Raw genomic sequence first — 25,995 nt, forward strand, 5'->3', positions numbered from 1 at the left:
TGGATCACCAAATTGACACGCCTGGCTGAAGATTGTTGCGTGTCAAAATGTGTGGCGCTGGAAAAGCACAGCAGGTCAGGCAGCATCCGGGGAGCAGGAGAGCCAGTGTTTTGAGCACAAGCTCTTCATCAGAAATGTCATTCCTGATGAAGGGCTGATGTGTGAAACGTCGATTCTCCTGCTACCCAGATGCTGCCTGACCAGCTGTGCTTTTCCAGCACCACACACTTTGATCTCCAGCAGCTGCAGTCCTCACTTTCCCCTGAAGGATGTTGGGAGTCATTCTGCCTGATCTTTTGCACTGACAGGCTGAGGTCTTCCATTACTGGGGGTGGGGATATTTGTGGAGCCCCCTCCAGTGAGTAGTTTAATTGTCCACCAATATTCATGACCCTCACGCCGTAGCAGGACTGCAGAGCTTAGATCTGATCTTTTGCGTGTCGGATTGCTTAGCTCTGTCTATCACTTGCTGCCTATCACTTTAGAACCACAGCACTCTTTGTCTCTTAAATGTATTGGCCTGGCATGTCCACTCAAACTGGTAGAAATACCAGATACCCACAACCAATGAAAGGATAAGTTAAAAATAAATCCCTACAAATGCAGCTTCCTGTTTCTATTCTCATTGGTGCAACTTTGGTCTGATTAGTGTCCGTTTCACAGTATCAGCTTACTAACCAGTTCCATGGCTGTGACTGGTGTGACATTCATTGGCACTGTCGGTATTTATACAATAGTATTTGAAATAGACATTCAACTTCACCCTTTTATTTATTTTCAGTGTTAACCTTTTTAGTTCTCTTGGTTTCTCTGTTTTTCCTCCCAGCTTTGTCCATTTACTTTGTCTAAAGTCGCAATCCCAATGTTTTTGTGTAACTGACCTCAAGAAAATTGACCGAATAAATAACTTTGCGAGTTTTGGCTTCGCCTGAGGCCCACTGAAGATGTTACTTAGTAGGGTAACAAAACGTCTGGAAATAAACCTTCCAGCTCAGCGAGCAAACCTGCATCCAAAATAAATAATTTTCAGGCTGATCTTTTCCACCACCTCGTGCACGGATTCTTCTAAGTTCCAGCCTGCCATACTACCACCCTCCGGACACAATGCACCACCCTCCACCATTTACACTACTTACAAACAGACCCCACCACTAGGGATATATTTCCCTCCCCACCCCGTCTGCGTTCCGGAGACACCATTCCCTCTGTGACTCCCTTGTTAGGACAATGCCCCCCACCACCTGCCCTTGCCACTGCAAGAAATGCAAAACCTGTGCCCACACCACTCACCTCCGTCCAAGGCCCCAAAGGATCCTTCCACATCTGACGGAGATTTTCCTGCACCTTCACACACATTATCTACTGTGTCCGTTGCTCCCGATGTGGTCCCCTCTACACTGGGGAGACAGGACGCCTACTTTAGGAACATTTCAGAGAACATCGCTGGGACACACTCGTTAAACAACTCTACCACCCTTCAATCCCTCTTCCACTCCGCCAAGAAGATGCAAGTACTGGGCCTCCTCTACTTCCAGATTCTAGCCACCTGATGCTTGGAGGACTTCTGCCTTAGGACTTCATCTTCTGCCTTGGGACCCTCCAACCACACTGGATCAATGTTGATTTCACCAGTTCCCTCATTTTCCCTCCCCCCACCTTATCCCAGATCCAACCCTCCAACTCGGCACCACTCTCTTGAACTGTCCTACCTGTCCATCTTCCTTCCCACCTATCCACTCCACCCTCTGGTCCGACCTACCACCTTCACCCCCACCTTCATCTACCTATTGCCTTCACAGCTACCTTCCCCCCCAGGCCTACCCACCTCTTATTTATGTCTCAGCCCCTTTGGACGCCTCCACATTCCTGATTAAGAGCTTATGCCTGAAACGTTAATTCTCCTGCTCCATGGATGTTGCCTGACCGGATGTGCGTTTCCAGCACCACACCTTTTGACTTTAAATTTAACGTTGATCTCGCTCTTTGTGCACTTTCTCTGCAGCTGTAACATTGTATTCCTCGCTCTGTTCTGTTACCCTAATGCATTTTGTAGGGTATGATCTGCCTGTACTGCACACACAACAAAATGTTGTACTGTACCTATGTGCATGTAACAATAATAAATCAAATCATAAATCAAAATCCTCCAAACTCCAAGGACAATGATATACATAACCTTACTCGGTTTTGCAAACTTATGTAAAATCTCTTGAGCTCCCCAAATTTCATTGCAGATGGAGTATCTTTTCAAGTTGCTGCCTGAATTATGGACTATCATAGGTATATTTTACTTCGATGTGGTTCCAGTCAGAATATTGTATCCATTTCTGGTCACCACCCTTTAGGAAGAATGGGAGGTTCCAGGCTTGAGAGATTGTAACTACAATATTACAGAAGGTGTTGCAAAGGAGTTGGTGGAGTTGAGGGGGGGGTGGAAATGTACTTGTAACTGGTTTATATAAGGTGGACAAGAAAAAGCTGTTTCCTTGAGCATATGGACCAAGGTAAAGGGGACACAGATTAAAGGTTTGGGCAGGAGATAAGGAGTAGGAGGGGAAAATGAAGAAGGATTTCTTTCCACAGTGAGTGGTAACACTCTGCTGCTTACCATGGGAGTGGTGGTGGGGAGGATCAATAATTTTGAAAGGAAATTGAGTGATCTCTTCAGGAAAATAAATTTGAAGGACCATGGGGAGACAGCAGGGGAATGTGACTGAATGTTTGTTTGGGGAGCTAGAATGGGCTTGATAGGCTGAATGGCCTCCTCCTATGTCATAGTAATTCTCTGACAACAGTCCAGCAGAGATTTCAATGGGACCTCTAAACTAAGCAAATATGGTAGAATGATTTCTGACTTGAGACCGCTCACCTTCCACTCCACCAACCTCCATATACATCACATCATCCTCCTCTGCCATTTCCACCACCTACAAACAGACCCCCACCTGTAGGAATATACTTCCCTCCCCACCCCTATCAGTGTTTTGTAAAGACCATTCCCTCCGCGACTCCCTTGTCAAATCCACCTCCCTGCGCGCCCCCCCCCCGAAGCCCACACCCCATTCCTGGCACTTTCCCCTACAAATGCAAGAAGTGCAAAACGTGCACCACACTGCCCCCCTCAACTCCTTCCATGGTCCCACAGGGTCCTTCGACATCCCATAGAAATTTTAGAAATTTACCTGTACTTCCACAAATGTCATCTACTGTGTCCGTTGCACCGGATGTGGACTCCTCTAAATTGGGGAGACAGGATGCTAACTTGCGGATCATCTGAGAGAACGTTTCTGGGACACCTGCACCAACCATTCCCATTGCCCTGTGGCTGAACACTTCACCTCCCCCTCCCACTCTGTCAGGTCCTGGGCCTCCTTCATCACCAAATCCTTACCAGCTGACACTTGGAGGAAGCATGCCTCATCTTCTGTCTTGGGACCCTGCAACCACTGGGATCAATGTGGATTTCACCAGTCTCCTAATTTCCCCTCCCCCCACCTTATCCCAGTCCCGAACCTCCAAATTGGCACTCCCCTCTTGACCTGTCCATCACCTTTCCCATCAATCTGTTCCACCCTCCTCTCTGACCTATCACCTTCTCCCCCACCTTCATCTATCTATTGCACTCAGCTACTTCCTCCTCCCCCCACCCCCCCCCCCCACCCAACCTCCCATTTATTTCTCAGCTCCCCTGGGCTACATGCCTCATCCCTCATCCCTGATAAAGGGCTTATGCCCAAAACGTTGATTCTCCTGCTGCCCGGATGCTGCCTGACCTACTCTGCTTTTCCAGCACCACACTCTCTACTCTGATCCCCAGCATCTGCAGTCCTCACTTTCTCCTAGTGATTTCTGACAGTCCACGTTGCCTTCTCTGGCCTTGTCATTAACAGAATAGTGATAATGTTAGCGATTTAGAAATTCTCACCATACCAGAATAAATACAATGGTAGAATTGTGAAGGCATGATTGGAAGTACATCTGACAGCGATAAGAGTTCAGAGGAATGTGCTCTCTTCAGTAAGTAGTAGCTGAGTGGCAGCAGTATTATAAGGACGTTCGTGCTGTGCAGTGTAGGCAATGATGAGATATCCCAGAAAAATCCAAAATAGTTCTGCTTCTTCACGAAGCTTTTTTGTTGATGCATTCCTTTAATTTAATCAAATGCCACCATTAAACATAAAAAGGTGATTTGATCCATTCTGCCTATGTTGAGTTAATTTAAAACTAATCCCGCTACCCTACACGGTTGATTATCATCCTCCGTTTTGAACCTTTAGCGACTGTTCCTGGGTTACACCAGTCTGTCTCAGTAAGTTTCATTGACAAAGCATTCCATACACTACCTCTCTGGGTGGAGGTGTTTCAGCACAAGCAGGATGCAGATTTAGTGCCTCCCCTATTTCAGAAGTGGAGACTGTGAACTAGTTCTTGGCAGTATTCTCTACATAGATGCTTTGAAGGCCACTAAATTGTGCTTAGTTTGAGAGCACTGAGGAATATAAATAAGAGTGTATGCTCTCTGCTAAACATTATTCATGTTTTCTTTTTAAGTTTTGCAATAACAGGAACTAAGATTCTTTTGCCTCAGCATCTAGCAGGCTGAGGCATTCATAGAGTGACACTCTTGTGCAAGAAGGCTCATTAATGGGACTGGATGTTCAAAACATCTTACGACAACCATTACAACAGATTACGTGACTGTTACAATCTTCCAACAGGAGTGAACAGTTCCAAAATACCTTGCCTAGTGTGCAGTACAATCCCTACCTTTGTATTGCCGAGGACAATTGTCTGTACCACACAATTTCCTATAACCATCTTACATCACCATAGACATCAAAAACAAGTGCCCCAGTTAGTGTATTATGTGTACCAACCAATTCTTGACAGTTTAGTAAGTTCAATGCCCTATTTTCTTTAATTCATTCTTGAGACATGGGCATTGGTTGCTGGCTGGGCCAGCATTTATTGCCTGTCCCTAATTGCCCCTTGACAAGGCGGTGGTGAGCTGCCGCCTTTAACCACTGCAGTTGTTACTCCCAATGCTATTAGGAAGAGAGTTCAACTATTTTGAACCAGAGACACTGAAGGAACAGTGGTATATTTCCAAGTCTGGATGGTGAATGGTTGTAGAGGAATTTGTAGAGATGGCAGTGTTCTGCTGGATCGCCCTCCCTTGTCCTTCTGGATGGAAGTGGTTGTGGGTTTGGAAGGTGATGTCTAAGGGATTTTGGTGAATTTCTGTAGAGCATCTTGTAGATAGTGGTGGAGGAAGTAGATGTTTGGAGATGTTGTACCAGTCAAGTAGGATGCTTTGTCCCGGATGGTGTCGAGCTGCTTGAGTTTTGATGGATCTGCCCCCATCCAGGCAAATGGGGAGTATTCCATCATACCCCTGACTTGTGCCTTGGAGTTAATGGACAGGGTTTAGGGAGTCAGGAGGTGAGTTATCCTGCAGAATTCCTGGCCTCTGACCTGTTTTTGTAGCCACTGCATTTAGATGGCAAGTCCAGTTGGGTTTCTGGTAGTGGTAACACTCAGGATGGGGGCTTTAGTGATGGTGATACAATGGAACAGCAATTAATGATGGTTAGATCCCGTCTTGTTGGAGATGGTCATTGCTTGATGCTTGTGTGGCATGAAGGTTACTTGTCACTTTTCAGCTCAAACCTGGACATTAACATGATCTTCTACATTTGAACAAGGCCTGTATCAGTATCTGACCATTGTGCAATCGTCAGATAGGACAGTCACTCTTACCTCGCCTCTGGAATTCAGCTCTTTTGTCCATGTTTGAACCAAGGCAGATCAGGCGCTGACTGGCCCTGGAGGAACCCAAACTGGATGTCACTGAGCAGATTATTGTTGAGCGTGTGCTGCTTGATAGCACTGTTGATGACATCTTCCATCCCTTTACTGGTGATCGGGTGAATGCTGATGGGCCAGTAACTGGCTGGGTTGGGTTTGTCCTGAAATCGAGATGTATCCTTTACCCACCCCTACCTCAGTAGATGGTAATCTTTTTGTTTAGAGATTAACCTTCTTGAGGTTCCCAAGTCAATGTAGGTTTTTCCAAGGTTTACTCAGGGGTAACCGACATCATCATGGGTAAATAGAGGCAACCCAGCCCTGCCAGCCAAGAGGAAGTAAGTAACTTGTCAAAATGGATGCAAAGTCCCAAATACTTGCAATGGTTGCAGTCTGCACTGTTCTGAGGAATTGGATTTGGATGGTGATCCTAAATTAGTGTCTGCATGCCCATATGTAACTGTATTCTCACTAGTTTGCATGTTGGTTATTACAGAGCTTCTCTGGAGAAACACCCACTTCAGTATTCTTTCCAAGATGGGTTAATCCCTGAGATCTGTCCTTCAGACAGTGAAGAAACCTGGGCCCTGAACATTAAGCGAGGTATTCTCAGTGTTCTCCAGGATTCCTATACAGTAAATAAACAGCAGACTGTTGAGGAGGTAAGACACTTATAAAAACCCTTTGTATTAATGTTAGGGGTCATCTTTGAAATTGAGACTGATATCCGTATGATATTTCACTGGAGTGATGGAAAAGCTGCATCTGGTTTAGGCAGAAGAAGAAAATATTGTGATGCCTCTGGCAATTCTGTAACACTCTTACAATCAAATCCTTTAACTAGTCAACAAATCAAGCACCTGTACTTCTGTTTTGTTGTTTACTGAGTTATCATAGAGTCATACAGCATGGAAACAGACCCTTTGATCCAACCAGCCCATTATCCCAAATAAACTAGTCCCACCTGCCTGCTCCTGGCCCATATCCCTCCTAGTCTTTCCTATTCATGTACTTATCCAAATGTCTCTTATACGTTTCAATTGTACCCATGTCCATCATTTCCTCAGGGAGTTCATTCCACACGTGAACCACACTGCTGTGTGTAAGACATTTGCCCTCTCATGTCTTTTTTTTTAAATCTCTCTCCTCTCACATTAAAAAAAAATGTGCTCCCTCGTCTTGAAAAGACACTTCCCATTCATTCTGTTTACACCCCCTCAGGATTTTATAAACTTCTTTAAGGTCACCTCGCAATATCCTATGTTCCAGTGTAAAAGTCCCAGCCTCTCCTTATAACTCAAACCTTTCATACCCAGCAACATCCTGGTAAATCTCTTCTGAACCCTCTCCAGCTTAATGATATCCTTCCTATAACTAATGAGTTTGACCTCTGAGACAGAAGGTGGGTTCAAGAACTGCAAGTGTCCAAGCTAACAACCATTACACTGAAGGAGGGCTGCATGTCAGAGGTGCTGTCTTTTGGATAAGACGAGCTCCTTCCTGCCTTCTCAGGTCAATACAAACAATCCCATGGTGTTATTTTGAAGACGACTGTTTGGGGGCGAGAGTGTTCCCCCTTGGCCTGGCCAATGTGTAATGTTCTGGGATTAGGAGTTCAAACCCCACCATGGCAGATGGTCAAATTTGAATTAAATTTTAAAATCTGCAATTAAGATTAATTAAAATCATCTTAAAAAGAAACATTGTCAATTCTTGGCAAAGCCCATATGATTCATTAATGTCCTTTACAGAAGGAAATTGCCATCCTTACCTGGTCTGGCCTACGTGTGACTACAGACCCACAGCCAACATGATTTATTCTTAACTGTCCCCTGGACAATGAGAGATGGGTAATAAATACTCACCTAGCCAGTGATGTCCACTTTGAATCACGCAGCATGGAAACAGACCCTTCAGTCCAACTAGCCAACGCCGACCATGTTCCCAAACTAAACTAGTTCCATTTGCCTGCATTTGGCCCATATCCCTGCAAGTCTTTCCTATTCGTGTACTAATCCAATTATCTTTTAAATGTTGTAACTGTGTTTTCTGTGAATGAAAGAGAATTCCATCCAGTGCCTTCTCTTAAGCAGATTACGTTGTCACGACCAGATTGATGTTTCTGCTGTGGTATTATGTATCATAACATAATACCACAGCATGGGCGGCACGGTGGCACAGTGGTTAGCACTGCTGCCTCACAGCGCCAGAGACCCGGGTTCAGTTTGCACATTCTCCCCGTGTCTGCGTGGGTTTCCTCCGGGTGCTCCGGTTTCCTCCCACACTCCAAAGATGTGCAGGTCAGGTGAATTGGCCACGCTAAATTGCCCGTAGTGTTAGGTAAGGGGTAGATGTAGGGGTATGGGTGGGTTGCGCTTCAGCGGGGCGGTGTGGACTTGTTGGGCCGAAGGGCCTGTTTCCACACTGTAAGTAATCTAATCCAAACAGTGACATCCATTTCATAAGGATTTCACTGGCTGTAAAAGATTTTAGGATGCCCTAAAGAAATGGAAGGCGCTATAGAAACGTATTTTCTTTTAAACTTTGAATTGATTAATTCTGTAGTGATGATCCTTTTTTTTAAAAATAAAATCATGAGTTGTGGGTATCACTGGCTATGCCAGTATTTATTGCCCAGAGAGCAGGTAAGAGGCAACAATGTTGATGTGGGCCTGGAGTCACATATAGGCCAGACCAGGTAAGATTGGCAGATTTCCTTCCCTAAAGAGTATAAGGTTTTTTTTCAGTTAAACTAACTTTGTAATTCCAACGTTTTTATTGAATTCAAATTTCACCATTTCCTTTATTCATTCATGGGATGAGGACGTCACTGACTGGGCAGCATTTCTTGCCCATCCCTAATTGCCCATAGTTCAGTTAAGAGTCAACCACATTGGCTGTGGGTCTGGAATCACATGTTGAACAGACCAGGCGAGGATGGCAGTTTCCTTCCTGAAAGGACATTAGTGAACCAGAGAGGTTTTCCAACAATTGACTATGGATCATCACATAATCCTTAATTGCAGATATTTATTGAATTCAAATTCCACCACCAGCAGTAGTGGGATTCAAACCCAGGCCTCCAGAACGTTATCTGGGTCTCTGGATTAACAGTTCAATGGTAATACCACTAGGCCAACAGCTTCCACCCACGTTGTCATGGCCCTGTCATTTCAAATCCCTGTCTTGAGAACGTTAGCCTGGGGTTCTGAATTACTAATGACATTCTCACTGCGCTATCACCTCCCCACATTTCTGATCTTTTGATCTGACTTGAGACTGATACTCCACTTCACCATTTCTAATATATATTTGACTCATTTGGGTCAAGCTCCTGGGTGCAGAATTCTGCTACTAGAGGTTTTAAAAAAAAGTAACAAGGCTTCCTTGCTCCCAAGTCTGAGAGTTATTCAGAAAATGCAGTAATGTCTGATGGTTAACCAACTTTGCTGTCACTGCCATGAATCTGTGTTCTCATTTGACTAACATTCCTGCAGACCGCATTATGTTGCATTTCTCTTTATGTTGAGGCATGTATATTTTTGTTGAGTAACAAATTGCTACATTTATACTTTGAAAAATCCCACATTATAAGCGAAGTAAAGCATAAAAGAAGCTCATAGATGTTTGAGCGAATTTTCAGGAAATGAATTCAAACTGTACTGCAGGCTCTCCGAAAGAGCTCCTTCAGAATCAGTGGTGACTGACGAGGAAACGTTAAGATTGAACCCAGGAAGAAACCAGGTTACAGCCTCCCTCGCACTATGTGAGGTCATTAGAACATAACGGCCTCGATTGTTTCCTTTAGGTTTACTGGTGTGAAGCATGACTGAGTCTCACAGATATGTGTACAGCTTTTAACAGATTACGTTTGCAATGGGAGACTTAGAAAGAAATGAAAGCACTCTGCTGTTGCACGAAGTTCAGCGACAACTTGTTATCGACACATTGGCTACATGTGAAAATGTCATCCCCGGAGCCCTCCATAAATCGAATTCCACATTTAAGGGACTATGCGGACTGTGAGCTGGCCGGTGCAGTTTTCATGTATAGGAAACTCATGAATGTTGTCTGACTTAAATATGCAGCTTTTCCATGTGGCCTTAGTGCTGACTCTGATCCAGCAACCCTAACAATGTCAAAGATTTACCCAGTGCCTTGAACATATATAAACCTCTTCACTACCGCTTCATGTTACTGTGCAAGGAAAACCGATAATGCTCAAAGATGTGCAGGTTACGTGGATTGGCCGTGCTCAATTGCCCATAGTGTCCAGGGATGTGCAGATTACGGAAATAGGGTAGGGGGTAGGTCTGGGTCTGTGTGGACTTGATGGGATGAATGGCCTGCTTTCACACTGTATGATAATTAGCCAAGAAGGGATAATTAATGGAGTAAGGACTGCAACAGGATGCAGTGAGATTGAGAGGTGCAAACAGAACAACTTAAAGTTCACTTACTTTCTCTGCAAAATATAGTGAACTATATAAGACGTAAGAGAATGTCTTAGTTTAATTGTTTTAACAGCATTCTGGGACATATTCGTCAGCGATACTACTATAATAAATACTGTTCTATATTCATAGCTCTTTGTCTTTAATACTTTTTCTACAGGTGGATATTTCAGGAAAGTGTTTGTCCGTGTATAAGGTGCAAGGTTCCCTTCTTGCGAAGTCTAAGGATCTGAACCGTTGTTCCTTACGTGCTACGGCTGTCACTTCATTGCAGTCAGTACTTCTACCTGATTCTACAGTAAGCAAAACCACTCATAACATCCATTCAAGTTCATGTCACCGTTCTCTATCACCATCAAAATGGAAACATTCTATTTTACCTGTTCCAATGTCAGTTGATAGATCAATAAATTAATTAATTTTTTGAATGATTCTAATGAGAATTGAGATGAACTATAACAAAATAATTTTTCTAAAAAATAATCAATTAAAGAGTCAGTTTTTCATTATTAAATGACCATGGCATTTGCAAACATTATTGCAGGTACCTTAAATCAGATAAGTACAGAACTTAAACATGGTTAGAAAGGGGCACAAAGTTGAATCCTGTTATCTTCAATTCATCATACAAGAATCTATTGACTGGGACCATGGTTGTCATGGTCATAAAGTTGGAGCTAGTAATCGTCAATTGCAGTTAGCCAATTCACCTGAAATCTCATTGATCAGGGTGTTGATAAGGGAAAGGCAGCAGGGTTTGGCTGCTTCTATAACCCTTTCTCAATGAAAGAAGCGCAACGTGTACTTAAATCAGCTTGGGGGCGACATATTGGCTCAGTGGTTAGCACTGATGCCTCACATCGTCGGGCACCTGGGTTTGTGTTCGCTTTGGGCGACTGTCTGTGGAGGTTGCACATTCTCCCTGTTTCTGCCTGGTTTTCCTCCAGGTACTCCGGTTTCCTTCCACAGTCCAACGATGTCCAGTTTAGGTGGATTCACCATGCTAAATTGCCTTGGAGAGTCCAGGGATATGCAGGTGACTTATGGGAAATACAGGGTTACAGGGATGGGGTAGGGTCTAGGTGTGAGTAGGTTGCTTTTCAAAGGGTTGGGGTGGACTAAAAGGGCCTAATAGCTGCTTACAGACTGTAGAGATTCTATAATTGTATGTCTGCTATGTGAAAACCAAAATTATGATTATAAAAACAAGTGTATTTGTACCTGAAAGAAATGGAGAAGATTAAGCCTCTCTTATGTTTCATTGTTTTCATGTAGTCCCATCAACAGATCTTGGATTCACATCTAGAATGCGTACAGAGCTATAAAGATGGCACCGTAGAAATGGCCATTTGCAATGAGTCCAATGTCTTTCAGCCTTTCTCCAAAGGAGGAAAAGGGGCAAAGACAGAGATTCTCACCACACTCAAATTCCTAAAGATAGAGGAAGCAGTATTCAAGCCTAGAGGTGAGTCAGAAGTACCGAACCCAAATCCGAATTCTGCAGTAATCTTTAATCCCAGTGTTAACCATGTTGGCATGGACTTGAGTGGCTGCCGCATGTGCTGGCAAACAGTGTGTTGGTCACCAAGTATGTGCCTGTTAGCTTTTGTAAATGTTTACTAGCATGAGTAAACTAAATGCACATGTTCCGTGCTAGAACAACCACAGAGCTTAGCTTAACTTTTCTGCCTGACATCTATTCTTCGATGGTTTAGTCCATTAGTTCCAGGCATTGCACTGTACAGTTGAGGAGCAAAGTCAGTGTGAGTTGGACAAGTTGAGTGAGTGGGCATGTGCATGGCAGATGAAGTGTAATGTAAGTAAATATGAGGTTATTCATTTTCATAGCAAAATCAAGAAGGAAGGTTATTTTCTAAATGTTGATAGATTGGGAAAGGGAGATGTGGGGTGAGACCTGATGTCTGCTAAAAGTAAGTGCAGCAGGTGGTGAAGGAGGCAAGTGGTATGTTGACCTTTATAGCGAGAGGATTTGAGGACAGGAGCAGGGATGTCTTTGTGCAATAGTACTGGGCCTCCGTGAGATCACGCCTGGCGCATTGTGTGCAACTTTGGTTTCCTTATCTGGGAAGGATGCTCTGGCTGAAGAGGGAGTGGAGTGCAGGTTTACCAGCTTGATTATTGGGCCGACTGGAATGATGCATAAAGAGACACTGAATTTATTAGAACTACATTCAATGGAATTTCAAAGAGTGAGGGGAGTTCTCAAAGAAACCGATAAAATTCTAACAGGACACAGAAGGATAAATGCCGAAAGGATGTTCCCAATGACCAAGGAGCCCCAAACCAGGGTTCACAGTCTAAGGATGTGAGATATACCCTTTAGGACACAAATAAGGAGAAATGTCTTCACCCAGAGACTGATGAGACTGTGGAATTCTCTGCTACAGAAACTGGTTGAGGCACAACATTGAATATTTTCAAGAAGGAATTAGATGTAGTTCTTAGGGCTAAAAGGATCAAGGGGAGAATATGGGAAGGGGGGACTGAGTTGGCTGATCAGCTGTATTCCTTTTGAATGACGGAGCAGATTTGATGGGATGAATGGCCTACTCTTGCTCTTATTTTTATTAACATTTCGAGTCTGGCATGATTCTTTGCCAGAACTGTCTTTGACTGGGGACTAGGGATCACGAGGGCAATTTTACAGGGGTTAAAACAATCTTAACAAATCGTTAATAATCTGTTCTTATTAAATGTCTTCCACCTACATTGTACAATACTAAATATAGAAAGCTGCATAGTAATATTGAAGACAAGATCACTGTTGACTGGAGTAATTCAACAAGTGCGGTGAGTAGTCATCATACGATGGGATTAGGTTGTTTTAAACTTTGGGTTTGTTCAGACAATAGTGACACATTTAGAATCATAGAGTCACAGAGATGTACAGCATGGAAACACATCCTACGGTCCAACTTGTCCATGCTGACCAGATATCCCAAACTAATCTAGTCCTATTTACCAGAATTTGGTCCATATCCCACTAAACCCTTCCCATTCATATACCCACCAGATGCCTTTTAAATGTTGTAATTGTACTAGCCTTCACCACTACTTTGGCAGTTTATTCCACACACATGTCACCCACTTTGTGAAAAGGTTGCCCCTTAGGTCCCTTTTAAATCTTTCCCCTCTCATCTTAAACCAAACTCTCTAGCTTTGCGCTCCCTTTTCCTGGGGAAAAAGGGAAGCTCCTTGGATGCTGCCTGAACTGCTGTGCTCTTCCAGCACCACTAATCCAGAATCTGGTTTCCAGCATCTGCAGTCATTGTTTTTACCAACTTGACTACTTGCCCTATCCACGCCCCTCATGATTTTATAACTTTTTATAGTGTCACCCCTCAGCCCCCAACACACCAGGGAAAATAGCCCCAATCTATTTAGCCTCTCCCTATTGCTCAAACCTTCCAAACCTGGCAACGTCCTTGTAAATCTTTCCTGAGCCCTTTCAACTTTCACAACATCCTTCCAAATGACTTCAGGGGCAATGAGACACTTGGTTCAGACTTGAGAACTGGGCAGAAATGTGTGTGAGACACTTAATTGTGCAAATGGCTGCTTCCCAATGGCAGGAAGTTAGTTAACGGTGGATTCAAGACAAACAAAGAACACTTATTTTGAATGGTTTAAAGACTCCTATGCACATTGGTAAATTAGATTGCACGTTTGTGAACAAGCCATCAGCAAATGAGAAACACATGCTTTCAGGTTAAAGGTGACATGCAGCAGGCAAGGGGGTCTTCCTTGTAGTAAGAACTGCTGCTCTTATATGGAGAACTTGTCTGGGCCAGAGGGGAGAAGGCTGAGCAATTACATTGAACAAATCTTATCAATATCTACTCTGATAAGGTCCCTCAGAATCTCGTATGTTTCAGTAACCTCACCCCTCCTTCACCTAAAGTACAGGTCTAACCATGTTTATGTTTATCCATTCTTTATAAATCAACCCCTTTGTCCTAGGAATCAGCCTACAGAAATCCTATTTGCGCTGCCTTCAATGTTAGTACATCCTTTCTTTAATACTAAAACTGTACACAATACTCCAGGTATGGCCTCACGAACACTTTGTACAGTTGTAACAAGACTTCCCCATATTGTAAAATCCAATCCCTTTGCAACAAAGGCCACAATTCAATTTGTCGTCGTAATTGCTTGCTGCACCTGCCTGCTAACTGTTTGTGTTACGTGCACAAGAACATTCAGACCCCTTGGTGTTGCACTTTATGGTGTCCCTCGCTCCATTTTAATAATAGTTGCTTTTGATTTTTCCCTGCTAGGGTGCATGATCTCATACTTTCCTACCTTAAATTCAGTGTCGTTAATTTTGTCCAATGTGTGTTCCTTCTCCGACATTATAAAATCAGATAATCTGGTCCATCGCATTGTTATTTCTGAGAACTTGCTGCATGGCCATTACATTCCCTGCATTTCAACAATGACTACACTGTTGACTGTAAAGTGCTTTGAGAGATTGGGAGCTATTGAAATGGAAGACCATTTCTTTTATACAAGTAGAAGGAAATGGAATTCTGGACTTTGCTGGTGTGTCACAGGCTGTGGTTTAATTCTAGGCATTCTGTAAATCAGCATTTGTATTTCTTAACAGCAGAGTTGAAGGCATTCCACCACAGCACTCTATTGTTTGAGAGAGAGAGTGGCGAAGATAAAAAGGCAGGATCCTCAAGTGCAGAGCAAGTCGCGGAGACTGTGAGACAGCTCTGCATTATCAAGGGCATGACTTTTGAGGTAAGTCATGTTTTGCATTCTCTTAGCTCTGCAGAGAGGCAATGATGAGCGCATTAACTTTCTGAAAGGCTGGAACTCATGATCGTTTGAGAACCGGGGGCACAACTCTAAAATGTTTTGCAAATTAAGCAAGTGTGAGGTGAGGAAAAATCACATTCACTCAGTAAGTAGTTAGAGTATTGAATGCATTGTCTGGAGCTGTAGCGAAGATAGGTTCAGTTAAGGCATTTAAGAGGCATTGGATGGAAACAATGTGCAGGGAAATATAGGAGTGTGACACGAAGTTGAACTGCTTAAAGAACCAGTACAGACATGATGGGCTGAATGGTTTGTTTCAATTCCATGACAGCTCTGTTGACCATCCTTGAAAGCACTGCTGGAAGAGCACATACAAAACAAGGAGCAGTTTTGGAAAACCTAAATGGACAAGCTAGCAACCTGCTGAAAAAGTGCAGGTCTGATCCTGAGATGAACAAGTCCAGAAACCGTGTTTAAATGATGCCATATTTACAAGTTTATAACACACCTAAAGAGCGCTAGAGGTCTAGAAAATATATTTTGTTTTCTTTTCCTGTTTTGGAGGATTTTTTTTCAATAGTTGTCCTGCAGCAAAACACAGAGTCATAGAGCTGTACAGCACGGAAATAGACCCTTTGTTCCAACTCATCCATGCCGACCAGATATCCCAACTCAATCTAGTCCCACCTGCCAGCACCATATCCTTCCAGACCCTTCCTATTCATATACCCATCCAGATGCCTTTAAAATGTTGCAATTGTACTAGCCTTCACCACCTCTTCTGGCAGCTCATTCCATCCTCTGCATGAAAAAGTTGCCCCTTAGGTCTCTTTTATATCTTTCCCCTCTCACCCTAAACCTATGCCCTCTAGTTCTGGACTTCCCCACCCCAGGGAAAAGACCTTGTCTACTTACCCTATCCATGCCCCTCATGATTTTATAAACCTCTACGAGGTCACCCCTGGCCTCCGACGCTCCAGGGAAAACAGCCCCAGCCTGTTCAGCCTCTCCCTGTAGCTCAAATCCTCCAACCTTGGCAGCATCCTTGTAAATCTTTTCTGAACCCTTTCAAGTTTCACAACATCCTCCCAATAGGAAGGAGACCAGAACTGCATGCAATATTCCAAAAATGGCCTAACCAATGTCCTGTACAGCTGCAGCATGACCTCCCAACTGATATACTCAATGCTCTGACCAATAAAGGAAAACATATCTAATGCATTCTTTACCATCTTATCCACTTGTGACTCTACTTTCAAGGAGCTATGAACTCACACTCCATGGTGTCTTTGTTCAGCAACACTCCTAGGACCTTACCATTAAGTGTGCTGCTCTGTTTTATTTTCCCAAAATGCAGCACTTTACATTTATCTAAATTAAACTCCATCTGCCACTCCTTGGTGCAGTGGCCCATCTGATCAAGATCCCATATCCCATTGTAATCTGAGGTAACCTCCTTCGCTGTCCACTACACCTCCAATTTGGTGTCTTAGTCATAGAGATGTACAGCATGGAAAGAGACCCTTCGGTCCAACCCGTCCATGCCGACCAGATATCCCATCCCAATCTAGTCCCACTTGCCAGCACCCGGCCCATATCCCTCCAAACCCTTCCTATTCATATACCCATCCTAATGCCTCTTAAATGTTGCAATTGTACCAGCCTCAACCACATCCTCTGGCAGCTCATTCCATACAACTACCACCCTCTGCGTGAAAAAGTTGCCCCTTCGGTCTCATTTATATCTTTCCGCTCTCACCCTAAACCTATGCCCTCTAGTTCTGGACTCCCCGACCCCAGGGAAAAGACTTTGTCTATTTATCCTATCCATGCCCCTCATAATTTTGTAAACCTCTAGAAGGTCACCCCTCACTCCTCTTTTCTGAACCCTTTCAAGTTTCACAACAGTGACCTAACCAATGTCCTGTACAGCTGCAACATGACCTCCCAACTCCTGTACTCAATACTCTTACTAACTATACTTCCTATGCTGACATCCAAATCATTTATATAAATGACGAATCATTCATCCTTTTTATGGTGTTGAGGTGCCTCTGTTGGACTGGAGTGGACAAAGTCAGAAATCGCATGACACCAGGTTATAGTCCAACAGGTTTATTTGAAAGTGGAAGCTTTCAGCGCAGCGCTGCAAAAGCTTTTGATTTTTGATAAACCTGTTGGACTATAACTTGGTGTCATGTGACGTCTGATTTTATCCTTTCAAGTTGCAGTCAGGTATCTGAAAGAGTTTGTTGACATTAATGCACACTAGCAGCGATAACTCTTATAAGAATAATTACAAATATCAATTAATGACACCATTTTAATAGGCTCACAGAAACAAACTCAAACAAAGTACTTGTTTTTTAAATTTAAAACATCACTATAATATTGTGCACATGCAGTGGACAGTGATTGGTGGTGCCTCAGTTACAAATGCTTATTTATGAAATTTTAATAAATCAGTGAGTCAGAGATCTATAGCACAGAAAAATGCCCTCTGACTCGTTGAGTCAGTGCTACTCCAAAACAGCCATCTAACTATTCTAATCCCATTTTCAGCACAAACCAGTATATTATGTAAATAGTATTTTATAATAGTCTCAGGGATAAACAGTGAATCATAGTACTATTCATTTAATTTTCAATATTCATTTTAACATTGTAAGCAATAATAATTGGCAGTGCAATGCTTCCATCAGACTGATACAAATGCTTAATAAAAGCTGAAAGAACTGTGGACGCGAGAAGTCAGAAACTTAAACAGAAATTGCTGGTGAAGCTCAGCAGGTCTGGCAGCATCGGTGCAGAGAAATCAAAGTAACGTTTTGAGTCCAGTGACCCTTCCTCACAAGAATCCTCTAAGGATGAGCCACTTGACCTGAAATTCTCTCCTCAGATCCTGCCAGATCTGCTGAGCTTATCCAGCAATTTCTCCAAATGCTTGATCCCTGCCCTTTTCCCACAGTCACTTTAAATTTATCCTGTTGATTTAAATTTGTTTTGCATTTAAAAAACAATGCATTCAAAATAAGCAGTAGAACTATAAAACTGTTTTCTTTGGTACTATACAAATTTGTGTTAAGTAACTTTGTATTAACCATATCTTACCGACTAAATGTAAAGTTCTGTTGTATTATATTGAAGAACATGGTTGCATGTTGTCATTAGCATCAAGGTTGGTTGGAGAGTGTGTTTCTGGAACTAGATTTGACATTTGCAGGAAGTGAGTTACAAGGCTTTTACTATATACGGTCATAGTATCTTACAGCGTGGAGACAAATCCTTTGGTTCAGCTCATCCATGCTGACCAGATATCCCAATCTGACCTCGTCTCACTTGCCAGCACTTAGCCCATATCACTCCAAACCCTTCCTATTCATATATCCATCCAGATGCCTTTTAAATAGTCTAATTGTACCAGCCTCCACTGCTTCTTCTGGCAGATCATTCCATACATGCACGGTATGAAAAGGTTGCCCTTCAGGTCCGTTTTATATCACCTTAAACCTATTCCCTCTAGTTTCTAACTCCCCTGCCCTGGGAGAAAGACCTTGGCTATTTACCCTATCCATGCCCCTCATGATTTTGTAAACCTGTATAAGGTCACCGCTCAGCCTCCGACACTCCAGGAGAAAAATCCCCAGCCTATTCAGCCTCATCCTATTACCCTGGCAACATCCTTGTAAATCTTTTCTGTACTCTCTCAAGTTTAATAACATCCTTCCTCTGGCAACCAGAATTGTACTCAGTATTCCAAAGATGGTCTCACCGATGTCATGTTGTGGCCAGACAGGACAACCCAACTCCTAAACTCAATGCACTGACCAATGAGGGCAAATGTACCAAACACCACCTTCATCACCCTGTCTACCTGCTCCTCCACTTTCAAGGAACTATGCATGCCCCTTAATCTCCCATGACTGAGTGTTCAGTTGAAATATACCCTCAGGTGAAGTGGGATTAGTGGGAATGGAGTGGTGAAAAAGGACACACAAACGTAATTTCATCCATCTTTTCAAGTAATAACATTTTGTGATATTATTTTACAATAGTATGATGTCAGGTTTTGTTCAAAGTTACAAACAACCTGAAAGAAGTCCAGTGGAATCTCACTGCAGCAAAAAGTGTCCTAGAGTCAGGAATTGGCACTGAATGTGATGCCCACCGAGCAGGGGGATTGCCACGTGCAATTACATGGTAGTTAGCCAAAGTCGAAGGGCAGAAGGAGGGGCAGGAAGTCTTCCCTTACTTCCTGTTGGCTAAACTCTGGCTGCCATATTGAAGTGCAGCAATTCACACCCTGCAAGCCAGTGGTCTCATTCCACCCATCAGAGAGGAAGAGTTTGAACTTGAACACACTTGAACATGCGTGCGCGCCCACCACCCTCTCACCTCTGACCTTCCCCCATCACCCTCAGCCCTTCATCCATTATCTTAACTCTGCCTTCTGTGATTCCTGAGCTACCTCCCATGCCTCTTGATTAACCTGTCTACCTAGAGCTGACTCCATCATCACTGACCTGCCAACCATTGACCTCAATCTCCCTCTATCACCTTTAATTACTCTCAACTCTTGCCCCCAATTTCACCATTGAGTCTTTGATCGCTTCTCAATCATGCTTCCGTGCTGACTGACCTTCTGTCTATTTAGCACCTGCCATCTGTCTCTTATAACCATCCTGAGGGTCGTTCTGGCCCGACCTCCCTCCTTCGCTCAGCCATACCCTGACCTCCCTGGACAGCGCCACATAGGCCACTGTAGTGGCTGAACTACTGTTTCCCTGGTGCACTGAAGAGTATCCCACCTAAACCTAGCCCCCTTACCCTGTAACCCTGCATTTCCCATGGCTAACCCACCTGGTCTGCATATCCCTGGACACTATGGGCAATTTAGCATGGCCAATCCACCTAACCTAACCATCTTTGGATTGTCGGAGAGCACTTGGAAGAAACCCATGTGGAAATGGGGAGAATGTGCAAACTCCACCCAGACAGTCGCCCGAGGGTGGAATCGAACCTGGGTCCCTGGTGCCGTGAAGCAGCAGTGCAAACCACTGAGCTACCGTGCTGCCTAGCCCTCTTTCCTGACCAGGACTCGAACCTAGGCCGCGATTTCAGTGAAGTTGCTGAATCCCAACCACCAGGGAAGACCATTTACATTCATTGCTTCCTAATTTTCACCCCACAGTCCTGAAAATTGACATTTCATATATGACACAGTTCATCTCCTGCTCCTAGCACCTTGACAAGATCCCAGCCTTGGAGTTTTCTTCTGGAGGCTGAGGGACTGAGATGCTGACTATCACTACCACTGGTTGGAAGTTGTAATTGCAGAGTGATCACTTTACACTGACAGTTTCCAGTGGAAATGTACATTCAGGAATTTATAATGGAAAAATTGACACAGAACTGGCTCAAACCTTAAAACGGGAAGGAGGTGGAAATATAGTATGCATGGTCAGCTGTAAATTTTTAAACATATTACCAGGCAAGCCACAGGGGTAATGCTGCACCTCAATTGTCAGGGAAGATTGAGAAAGGGAGTTCAGTAACTTTTAGATTATGGGAGTGAATTTCATTGTGCAAGCTCCTAACTGGCTGCTGGATCTTTGGAGGATTGACTGAAATCAAAGTTACCTGCGTAACTTGTAAGTGGAGTTTCTGCTTACAGTGACCAATTGGAAGAGCCCAGGGAAATTTAGAGTGTAAATCAGACTTGTATAGATTGGCAACAGAAAGACCATCTTAAGTAGTAGAGAAATTCCAGAGAAGCCGATGGGGAAGTTGGAATGTTAAATTGGAATGTACTGTCTTCATTTCTATATCCCTTGTATTATATTGTTTAAAGGTTTAACAGAGATTGTCTATCAATGAGAGAAAAAGAAATCTCAATGCATTAAGGCTGACTGATTTAAGTGTTGCAATTCTGTAGAAAATAGAGGTTGCATTTCTGCATTCTGGTGATGTGAAAAAAAAGTGCTAATACGCAATATAAAAGTAGAAACTGCACATTAATCAAATTCCTTTTACATTGGTATTTGACTGCAGAGATTCTCAACCTCTGAGATTCAATGGTTAATATTTCATTGATAGCTGACTTGCAGCAATTTCTATCCCTTTTTATAAGCAGAAATAAATTCTAATTAATCCATATTTGAAATAGAGTTTAAACCGCCAGGAAACAGAAATATTTTGATTATTTATTAAGGGAGATTTTGTCTCCACACTGAATGACAACTTGTGTTTGTGTGGCAGAGGTGAGAGGGCAGTGTTCGAAGTCATTGGAATGTGCATTGATGTGCGCTATATCATTGCCAACGTCTGTGTTAGACAGTAGACATGGCATAATTTTGTCGTTGCAAACAAAACAGCGGTCTGTTGTTAGTAGGTAAAACAAGCAGAATAGCCATTCTTCAACCAAGCAGTCACAGAAAGTCACACAGCACAATGGAGAAGGGGGGAATGAAAAAGCTTGAAAAGACACACACCCCTTTGTGGGTGTCAGGCTGGGCTCAGGCTTTCAATGAGAATAATGAATTATGCTCACAAAACTCCCAGTGTCAGTAAGGCTTTGAGTATACATTAAAAGGCATTTGGAGCAGGCTCCAGAGGCTTCGCACTAGAATATTGATCAGACCAAACAAAAGGAGGCAAGATAACAAAGTGGTGCTTTTGTTTCAAGTGGAAAGATTAATCAAGCTAATTGTAAAAGATTTATAAACCAAGCAGAAACTGATGCCTGCACTGTTTGCAAATGGTATTTGAAGCATGTAATATGAAAACGCAGAGTTCCTGAATATGAAAACGCAGAGTTCCTGAATTATCACAGGGGGTTTTCACTGATTTGTGGTATCTTTTAAAATAATTATTTCTCCGACACTGCACTTTTTTTCCCACTAAATTTAAGGTAGAAACTCAGGAAGTTCTTGCAGACAATCCAGGACTTCGGCAGTAGTTTTCAAAGTCCTCCTCCTCCAAATGACGGTGCGTTTGGATAGAGTGAGAAGCAGATATTTCAGAAAGTTTGGGTAGAAACTTTACTCAACATTCCCCCACCTCCCCAACCAGTAATGGTTCTGCCCCTAGTTTGGTACAGGGTGCTTACCCTGTCAAGCAGGCTGATGTAAGAGCAGTAAATCTGGGGAGAAATGTTTGTACATGCTGTGGAAATAAAGCCTGCAGATTCACTGTGCTCAGCAAAACCCACACATCCAAGGTCTCCCCACTGTAACTCCTGGTAAGATCCTAATTGTTGTTACTACTGGACAAGTCAGATCCCAGAGTTAAATCGGGCATGATAGATCATTTTTTTAATCTTAATTTAGTTTCACTGAAACTTAAGTATGACAAGCGACAGGTTTGGTTTTAACAATCAACCAGAAGAAAAACAAACTAAGCTATCTAAATAGAGTACTGTTTGAAAGGTTTCAAGATAAATTATTTTCTATTGTTTAATGCCATCACTTTGCAGTTGATCAAAATCCAGAGAAGCCTCCTATCATGTCTGTTTTATAGCTTGACTTAACTACTTCTCAGTTCTGGATTAGTGGTGCTGGAAGAGCACAGCAGTTCAGGCAGCATCCAAGGAGCTTCTGCTGTGCTCTTCCAGCACCACTAGCCCCGAATCTGGTTTCCAGCATCTGCAGTCATTGTTTTTACCTCATTACTTCTCAGTTCTTGTCCTGTGAGCTGAGATGTACTTTCCCAGGAATATTCACACAAATGTGAGCATAGACTTTCTCAATCTTTTAATTCTAACCAACACTGCTGACCTGGAAGTTTCACAAACCACATTCTTTACTGAGGTAACTTATTTCCTTTGCTTTTCAGGAGCGACTATAACTGTGTCTGGGCCCAGTCAGGTTTCCTTCAAACTATATCCAAAAACATTTTAATGACTTTTTTAAAAAAAACTTGCTTATTCTAGTTTCTGCTACTGTTAATGACTTAAAACTTTCCCTCTCTTGTAAACCATCACAGTATCAATAAATGGCCATTTACGTTCAGGGATCATTATAGTTACCTGTTCCTTGACACAGATTGGTTTAAAATATGTTACCAAAAAGACTGGCCTAATTAATTTAACTCTATTTGCAAAACTAAACTAACACTCACATACCACTAATTTGAAATCTGAACTTGAAAAAAAAATTAAATCACACACCTCTTCTCTGTTTCATTCTTTCAAACTTTACTCTAGTTAACAAAGAGCCTTGCTTTTGGTCATCTGTATTGGATTCCCATTTCTAATCTTTAGACTGACTATCCGATTTGAGGCTAAATATTATATAAGACACAGAGAATGGTGTCCAATGACTGCACACTCCCTATGATGGTGAATGTTATTCCATTTGGAACCTTCCCAAAGTCGCAACTGGGTCAGCCTGGTTAGCTCGCTGGCATCATGTTTTGATTCTCTTCAAATAACGAAGCATGGTCTTGTGTTTATTTATTTTTTTCATGGAATGTGCGGGCTCCATGTCAAGACCAGTTTTGTTGCCATTGAGTCTGATTGGCTGTTTGGGCCATTTCGGGAGGTTAAAGATGTAGGAATGGAAGGAGATTGCATATCCCATCAAGCCTATTCCATCATTCGATGCAACCGCAGCTGATCTGATAATCCTAAACTCCATTTTCCTGCCTTTTCCCCCTATAACCATTGATTCCTTTACTGATTTAAAAGAAAATCTATTTAAGCGATGAAAAAAAGCTAATGACCTAGCTCGGCACCCCTCTGCAGTAAGGAATTCCACAGATTCACTCTCCTCTGAGAGAAGACATTCCTCCTCATCTCTGTCTTAAATGTGTGACTCCTTATTGTGAGATTATGCCTTCTGGTTTTAAACTCTCCCACAAGGGGAAACCATTTCCCTGTATTGGCCCTGTTGAGTTGTCAGATTGTATGTTTGAGTAAGATTTCCTCTCTCTGTTCTAAATTCCAATAAGTAGAGGTCCAATCTACTCAACCTCTCCCCCAAACGGTAGCCCCTCCATATCCGGGTTCAGCCTAGTGAACTTTCTCTGGACTGCCTTCAATGCCAGTATAGATAAGGGGCCCCAAATCTGTTCACAGTATTCGAGCTGAGGTCTGATTGGTGTCTTGTACAGGTTCAGCAAAACCTCCCTCCTATTACACTCCATTCCCTTTGAAATGAAGGCAAATATTCCAGTCGCCTTCTCTATTACCTGCTGAACTTGGATGCTAACTTTTTATTATTCATGGATGAGGACTCCTTAAATCCCCCTGTTTTGTAGCTTTCTTAAGAGCTGTGGGTCTGGAGTCACATGTGGGCCAGAACAGGTAAGAATAGCAGATTTCCTTCCCGAAAGGAATGTCACTGAGGGTTGTGCATTTGTGAAATACACTGCCAAAGGAAGTGGTAGATACAACATTTAGTTGCAACATTTAAAAGACATTTGGACAGGTACATGAATAGTAAAGGTTTAGAGGTATATGAGCTAAATGCAGGCAGTTGGGGCTAGTTTAGTTTGGAAAACTTGGTCGACTTTGACAAATTGGATCGAAGGGCCTGTTTCCATGCTATATGACTTGAAGACTCTAGTGAACATGATAGGTTTTTACAGCAATCTATAGTTCCATGGTCAGCTTTACTGAAACTAACTTTAAAATGGTGATTGATTAATTGAGTTTAAATTCGACCAGTTGCTGTGGTGGGATCTGAAATTTAAAACTGATGTTCCCACTTTACACAACCCCACCCTCCTTTATATTTTTATTGCATTTCAGTCCATGTTCCAATAATTAAACCAAGTTGAACATTCCCAAATTGAGCATTACCAGATTGTTGATTTGTGAATCTGTGTATATTTTTTACCATTTTATTTTTGAAAGATGATTTACACAATTTTCTCAATAAACCTTCTCTTCACTGGAAGATAGTATGGGGGTGGGGGGAAGAGATGGTGTCAGTTGTCTAATCATAAATAAGCTGAAACATTTTTAAAGGCAATAAATTCTCCTTTGGTTCCGATAGCTCAAACTTAAAAAAACGTGCTTAGACTGGGATTAAAAAAAAGTCCTGTCTCCACAGGATATGAAAGCAGCTTTGGTTGCTGGTTTAAATTGAAGTAATATCAAGGTATTTACAAGGCACCTTTTTATTAGCTATAGGGATCTAGATGCATAGACTTAGGGTATATTTAGACTGCAACTTGTGAATGGTTTCTTACAAATGATCGAGTCATTCATTGTAAATAGCCTTGTTAAATCAAGCAGTCTTTTTGGAGGCGCCCTTGATAGCAAGTTAACTTCTTTTTCATTTCTTTCCAAAGATGGCAATGACTGTTAAGAACTGAATATCAGAATTTGACATTTTTGAGAGAAAAAAAATTTTTGAAATCTGTGGGATCCCAGTGCCAAACTTGGGACATTGCCTGAACGATAGAATATTTGTCCCGACCTGTGAGCAATAAAGGATTATGACAGCCTGAATCAACTTGCCCTATTATTCTCAATTTGGTGGCACAAACTGTGAACAAGAACAGGAGAATTAGAAAAATAAGTGAGACCGTCGCACTAATGAAAGCAAGGAATCTAACATGATGCACTTACTGGCATTTCCTGGCATGAGATGAAGTGCTAAAACTGCAGGGAAGCAATTAAATTAAAATGTGTACACAGCGCCAGTTAAAACTGGCACTTGCTGATTTTTCTGGGCAACATATGAAGCAGCCAAATGTGGCTGGTTGTAGACCTACTGAGAAAGTGGAAGAAATGCATTTTTAGAAAGTTAAACATCACACAATACCAGGTTATAGTTCAACAGGTTTATTTGGAAGCATTAGTTTTCAGAGCGCTTGCTCCTTCATCTGAAAGCTAGTGCTTCCAAATAAACCTGTTGAACTATAACCTAGTGTTGTGTGATGTTTAAACTTTGTCCACCCCAGTCCAATACCAGCACCTCCACATTTTGACATTTTTAGA

General features: G+C 42.6%; 1 protein-coding gene across 4 annotated transcripts in view; it reads left to right on the forward strand.

The window, feature by feature from the left end:
* The window catches only part of LOC140464425 (uncharacterized), a 409,548-nt gene that overhangs the window by 44,184 nt on the left and 339,369 nt on the right, over positions 1-25,995 (forward strand). For 3 of the 4 annotated variants that reach the window (XM_072559463.1, XM_072559465.1, XM_072559466.1), the window contains exons 5-8: positions 6,305-6,470; positions 10,423-10,560; positions 11,538-11,727; positions 14,890-15,029. In XM_072559463.1, coding sequence (XP_072415564.1) covers positions 6,305-6,470; positions 10,423-10,560; positions 11,538-11,727; positions 14,890-15,029 — 634 coding nt within the window. The remainder of the gene's footprint in view (positions 1-6,304; positions 6,471-10,422; positions 10,561-11,537; positions 11,728-14,889; positions 15,030-25,995) is intronic. The other variant, XM_072559464.1, reaches the window with a different exon arrangement.

Source organism: Chiloscyllium punctatum, chromosome 40, assembly GCF_047496795.1.
Source record: "Chiloscyllium punctatum isolate Juve2018m chromosome 40, sChiPun1.3, whole genome shotgun sequence".
In the NCBI taxonomy this organism is placed as follows: Eukaryota; Metazoa; Chordata; class Chondrichthyes; order Orectolobiformes; family Hemiscylliidae; genus Chiloscyllium; species Chiloscyllium punctatum.